The sequence below is a fragment of the Hyposmocoma kahamanoa genome, unplaced genomic scaffold (genome assembly GCF_003589595.1).
Source record: "Hyposmocoma kahamanoa isolate Upper Pololo Valley unplaced genomic scaffold, ASM358959v1 157, whole genome shotgun sequence".
Lineage (NCBI taxonomy): Eukaryota > Metazoa > Arthropoda > Insecta > Lepidoptera > Cosmopterigidae > Hyposmocoma > Hyposmocoma kahamanoa.
Genome location: NW_020653561.1, coordinates 575,076 through 582,024, shown reverse-complemented (window position 1 = coordinate 582,024; position 6,949 = coordinate 575,076). Strand labels below are relative to the sequence as shown.

General features: G+C 34.6%; 1 protein-coding gene across 1 annotated transcript in view; it reads right to left on the bottom strand.

Moving 5' to 3' along the window:
* Positions 1-2,266: 2,266 nt before the first annotated feature.
* The window catches only part of LOC113240588 (dynein regulatory complex protein 9-like), a 260,286-nt gene continuing 255,603 nt past the window's right edge, over positions 2,267-6,949 (bottom strand). Inside the window, exon 8 of the mRNA XM_026477926.1 lies at positions 2,267-2,557. Coding sequence (XP_026333711.1) covers positions 2,498-2,557 — 60 coding nt within the window. The 3' untranslated portion in view covers positions 2,267-2,497. The remainder of the gene's footprint in view (positions 2,558-6,949) is intronic.

Genomic DNA, 6,949 nt, shown 5'->3' with positions numbered 1-6,949 from the left:
TGGAAACTAAGCTCATGTCTGTTTCTAAGTTTGCAATACGCTATCACTGAGTCCTCACCCTATCTCACAACGTCACTTGCAACGTTCAAAGCGAAAGCTACAAGCGCGTTCCAGGATACCATTATACTCATTATCTTGTTTTGCTGCTTTCCGAGATATAAAAAATATTTTAACAATGCTCCTTTATGACTAACATTGTTCAGACAACGGCATAAAAATACAGCATGTTTATTATGGTAGTGTTGGTTAAATAAAAAAGATTACGATAACCAAATTAAACTGTATCGAACTAAGGAACGTTAAAACGAGTTACAGAAAAAAACGGACCTTAAAATTTTGTCAAATGACCTACATATTCTATTCGCCAAGTCTCATTGAAATCGATTGCCGGAAAGTAGGTGAAATTCAATAAGCGGGATTCTCCCTCAATTTGTCACCTTTAAAGGTGGAATATCTTCTTCAAACTCGAATGAGACAACTACTGCTGTATAATTACCTCCTTTTCAACAAAAAAACATCGAAATCGTTTCTCAAATTCCGGAGTCATCGCGTAACAGAAAAAAAAGGTCGAATTGAGTGCCCCCTTCTTTTTTGAAGTCAGTTAAAACAGACATCTCTAGCCAAGGCTGGTAGCTGTAAAGGTAGCTAACTGATTAAAGAAATAGTTTCATTGATTTCCCATAGATGGCGCAACGGCTAGAAAGTAGTTGAAATTGAAATTAGAAAAATTCGTGAGGTCCGCTGGTTCGTTCCGTGGCTTAGTTGGCATAGCGTCTGCCACGGTTTGCTGGGAGGCGTTGGTTCGAATCCGGTCGGGTCGAAGGAATTTTTTCTAAGTGTTCGATCTTTATATTAATAAATATAACAAACTAGTGGAGTAATTTCACAATTTGAATATCATGATGGTGAAATATTCTGACATTCAATAAAAAATTAATTTCAATTAAAACATTATACATTCATACATCATCGTATCGTGATCATAGATCAATCTATAAGCGCTTTTACCACATGAAATCATAGAAATAATAATACAAACAGCATGAAACAAATTGTGTAATATGTGAATCTAATCTAATAACGCGAGACAGCTGTAAACCCTTATTTAAAAAACTAAGAATATTGTCCTTTACTTCCTTATATATGTTCGAGATATGCATTTTTCTCAAAAAACATAGTTATTTAGTTACTTCAAAAATTGTTCCGTTTTTAACCCGATATCCCTATCGTTTGGCCCGACATATACACACTACTACATATTTTCAAAAAAAAATTAAAATTAAACTTATTATTAATTAATAATGGAAATTATAATAAATTAAAATGTATTACTCAGTACTGCAGTCCTGTCCGTTAGGGATTTTCATGAGAAATAGTTTCATTTCCTATATAATCCAGAATATTTATGTTCTAATACCACCATCACTCGATGAAAAATGCGAAGCTTCTAATAACTAAACAAATATTACTACCTATTACTGTTCACGAAAGTAAATCGTTAACTATTTTTAAAGTGAGAGTTAAAGAGCATTTTTTATCTACGATTCCATAAATATCTTAGGTATTATATTATAAAATATGTATTTATCTAAGTATTTATATAATTTATAACAATTTAATATTATTATATTATTTTTTCTTATTTTGTTGTGCACATATGCCCGTTGTTTTAGTTATAATGTCCTGTATTTAGGTCTGCAGGGAGAAATTTCTATTAAAAATAAGCAGAACCTTTTATTTTTAATTTCCCTTGTATCCTTTGTGACTTGTTGTATTTTTCCTGTACAATAAACTATTGAATAAAAATAAATAAATAAGTAACTTCGGGTTATTTCTAGTGTGTTTGGCTTTGTATCTACATTTTTTCTACTGTTCGCTAAACGAATTGCACACTCGCAACGTGAGTGGAGTCCAAACGAATTTGAGTCTACGTAACGCGTTTGTTTCTATCGCTAGCGAAACTCAGGGCCGCAGCCAGGCAGTGTAAGCGATACTGTACTGTTAAAACAGAAGTTGACATTTTAACGGTATTGACAATACAAACTAATATTATAATTACGAAAGTAACTCTGTTACGTTTTCATGCCTAAACCACAAAACCAATTTGATGGATTTTGGTATAGAGATAGAAGGGACCTAGGCGAAAGACATAGGCTACTTTTTGTCAGAAAAATAAATCTTAAAAGGGTTGTTAACACTTTAGTATTAAGGATTCAGCTAATAAAATAACATATAAACCTTTGGAGTGTGTATTTCAATTTTGGTTACAATGAATAAAAGGTAGTATACGTGTGAACGCGCTTACCTACGATGGCGGAATGAATCGAGTGAGGGGCGCGCGGGCTACCCATAGACGCCGGAGTTTTTTCTTCTTCTTGTTCCAAAAGAGGTAATGGAACCAGTCGGTTGAACGCTCTTCTTAGTATCCCCGAAGTGGTGATGACATGACATGAGTTCTGAAAGGAGTTCTTTGTAGTATCTTCTCCAGAATGCGCCTTCAGGCATTCTGTTCTCTTATACGTCGATAGCATGTCGACATTCCGTGCTTCTTTCTCGACTGAAATAGAGTATGAAAATATGTATGGAGAGCGAGTAAAACTATAAAAATTAGTTTTATTTATATACATATCTTCGATTTTAATTTTATACTTTATACATCTAGGTACATTAACTATTTACCGTATCAAACTCTACTTACAATAATAACGCACACACTCAACATAACCCCGCACTAGGGAAACCCTGAGTCGCGGTTGTCATGGACACACACATAGACAACCACTCACGAGATTACACCCAAACTCAGAAATAAATGTAGGCCATACAAATATTTCTCCTAGCCCGGGAATCGAACCTGGGGCCTCTGCGTGGCAGTACGGCATGGTAACAGTTCGGCCACGGATTTGAGGCATCGGATGTGAGATGGCATCGATTAATTTATTAATTTCTAAAGCGGCATTTCGGGCAATCGTCTCTCACCCGAGACCGTCACTGAGAAGTGCAACATACAATACCGCTTGATTTGGCTTATAGAATTCTCTATTCAGGCTTCATCGCCATGTTCATTTTTGTCCTTTAATTGCGACCATGTTTCGTGATTTATGATGGAAATTTTACAAGATTAATAACTGAATAATTCAGACTAATTTTTGTATAGTAGCTAGATCCTGCGATCCTGAAAAAACGATGTAAGGAATATTATTTAATATGTTCCTACATTATTTCACATAACTACAATGACTATGTTAAAATTACGTAGTACAAAACTTGTACTGGATATTTGTACTTTTTTGAAATGTAACATTTATTACTATTTGTAACGATTCTTGCACTACAATATATTGTATATAATAATGTAAAGTTTACAAGATAATAAAAAAAAATTAAAAAAAAGGCGTGGATTTAATAAAAATATCGATTCATAGCATTGATTTAAGAAATTGTAAGGAGTCAAGAGAGTGTGTGTTGTTTCTACTAAAGGTGTGGCCATTCGCGCATCGTGGGCGCTATACTATTTAACCATCGTCTCTGATCAGTGTGAAAGAATTCGTCCAAGGAAGTACTGTCACCTTATCTATATTTGCCGTCAAGCAGTACCTAATGTGACTATTTCTACGTTCCGGTTTTGAAGGGTCTTAAATTTTGCAAATATTTGGACTATCTCGGTTACTCTGGTTCAGGTTTGTGATTGGTTATTTTGGAAAATAAAAGAAAACTAACAAAAAACTACTTCAACAAGTCAAAATGCAAATCAACAAGAGCAATCAAAATTTAAATCCTTATTCCAAAGATAGTATTTGCAAGGCATAACCATTGCCGAAGTCTGCGCCGAATAGAAACGCTCGAACTTAATATTCTATACATATTTAGATGATTTAGTGAAAGCCTTATTGTTTGTGTGCCCGGAGGTGATAATTAAATAACGAATAATTTAGATTGCTAATTAAATGCAGATACCAAACTAATCAAAAATATGTCCACTACATATTTAAGCCAATTAACTGAAAAACAAACGAATTACAGTACAATTAATAGGCCCGGGCCTAGGGCGGCCAGGTTTTAGGGGCGGCCAATCGTTACAAAACATTCACTGATGATAACAAAAAATAACTCAAAGTACCTAAACATTCTAAAGGCTCACGCACATTATGGCGGGCCGCACTGCACCGCATCGTATTACAATAATCTTCCTAAATTACTTTCGTATATTTTATATATAAAATATAGATATGTATACTATCTGTAATGTATTGCATGTCTGATCGCGATAAACTCAAAAACTACTGATCGGATTTTCATGCGGTTTCCACCAACAGACAGAGTGATTCATGAGGAAGGTTTCGATGTACAATTCATTTAGGTTTTGTGTAAGTTGGCTGAAATATGACGATAAATGTTAAAGATGTTGGAAAAAAATCATGCCGGGTGTGTGCTTTACTGGCGTCCGCCATCAAATCAATGTTCTAGAAAATTGTAGGTCTTGAAATGGCCTACATAAAAGGTGGCAGTATATTGGCAAGGTGGCTTTCGTGCAACGTGAACTGTCCACAGACGATCGGACGAAGTATGTCGCGCATGAATTGTCGTTCAGTTCTTCGCGGATCGTAATCGGGCGTGGTACAGTTATGGATAAAAATTTGAACTAAATAATCTCAGTACAGAGTACTAAAAAAACCGACCTCAAAAGTACGTGAAATTACATACAATTACCAAGTTTTATTGAAATCGGTTACCGGAAAGTGCGCAAACACGGATTCATCCCCTAGTTCGCCACTATACGGGACTTGACACAGGAGATAATAAAAATCGGTTCTCCAATCCGTCAAGTCCGTCATTCGGACTGGCTGGATTCGAACCAGTACCCTCAGGCAATCCATGCGAGGTGGTCTGTCCATAAAGCCTTGGAACGAACCAGCAGACCTTTTGATTTTTTTTATGTGCCCATCGCAGACTTTTGTCTTCGGTTTTAACAACGTTTTGGTTTTTATAGATTCATGAATTTAGGTTAAGTTTACACAGAATAAATTTACTTTTAAATCCATTGACTTACAATTATATGGACGTCGGGCCCGCGCTAAAAAGTGTCCGAACTTATAGGGCGTTAAAATCGTATACAGAGCGTCATTCACGCTTTAGTCTTCGTTTGTTCGACTGACATCGAAGCAAGCAAAATTAGACAGTACTGCGATGACATTACAATTTAAATTCAACGTTTTAGCTTTTTCATATTCCTTTACATGTCACTACGTTTAAATAGGTTGTCTTGGGACATTTTTTTCGTGGTTTTTGTATTAGACCCGTCGTCCATTTATTTGTAATTCAATGTTTAAATCACTAAAATTTGCATTTTTTTTATTATATTAAGTAATACGCCATCCATAGTGTCCATAACAGTTGCAGTGCCATTCAAAGCTTTAAATCGCAAAGATCTGAGGGCATAAGTCCACAAGTCCCACGTAATTTCATCAGCTTTCCTAAACTGTCATTTCGAGGTCCCCCGAATAAACGTGCAAAAGATTTTACACAGATATTTACCAAGCTATAATGTTCTATTATCTAGAACCTAAACATCTCCTAAATATTTTTTACGTAAAAAAGATAAATGATACGTTTTAATCTAACTGAAATGTATTGTTCTTGGGAAATATGGGAAATATAAATTACGCACGATTATAATAATACACCTCTGTTACGCATAAATCTCTTCAGGTTTAAACAACAATAAAAAACGTGTGGAATTGTATAGGACATTTTTGTTATTTCCGTACATACTTTGTAAGTTTACTCTCGTATTTTATTTTACCTTGTATTTTGATATTATCTCATTTACTTATTATGCAATAAGCACGTAATTTTTTTGTAACGGTTAAGTACATACGTTCATAATTAACAAAACCTATTACACATATACTTCCATTATTTTAAAGGTTTAGGTGGTTTATCGCTTTTACACAAATAATAAAGGTCTTTGAAATCGTGCGTGAGCGTGCGTGTAAAGATGTTCCGCACACGATTGCGCGTGCAATCAATCCTGAACGCTCCTGGGCCCCGATTTAGAACTCCTCGATATTTTAACCGAATCGTTCGATTGGATATGGTTCTCGAATGGAAGGGCGCTTTCCGAGCTATTGGAAACATTCAAGTTAAATGTTAGATTCGGATTCGGACACGATATCGTTATCCAACAGCGTTTACGGTGTTAGTCAGTGAATATAGATTATGAAAAAATTAAATCCTTTTATATACATTTTTAAGATTTAAAGACCAAAAATATAGGAATATTTAAGTCTTGCTTTAAAATAAATTAATAAAATTGAACAAAATCCAGACTTTATTTTAAAACATAAGAGATTTTCATATTACATTCGAGTAATCGTAAGGGTGTGACGTCATTTCGGTTCGGTTTCGATTACGACAGTTTGACGTTCGATTCGGGTGTTGAGAATAAAAATGAAAAGAAGTCATACGATATCAAATCAAATCTGTTGACAACTGAGTTATCGTAAACTTCTGAATCAACCCCCAGATCACGCACGATAGAGTGACTGTGTAAAGTAAGCTATTGGTGTACACTAGAGATGGGAAAAACTGCTTATTATTGTAAACGTTTAAACATTGTAGTCCCCTATAAAAATCATTTTTAGACTCTTTTCACTTATCAGTTTCAAGCTTAAAAAATCGTGTTTAAAAGCGTTTAAGCGCATAAACTTTTATGTTAAAAAAAGCTTGCAACATGAGTGGACCATCAAAGGTTCTAAGTTAAGTAAGTTTATTTGTAAAACACGAGGTTTATTTTTATTTATGAAATTATTATTCACATTGACGATACAATATGTTTAGGAAACATAAATGGCGGGACTTGAAACTTAGGCACGTTGTAAAAAATTAAATTGTTGAGTATAGAACTGACCAATGCTTACGCTTAAAATGCGTGCTTATTTTAAAAAGC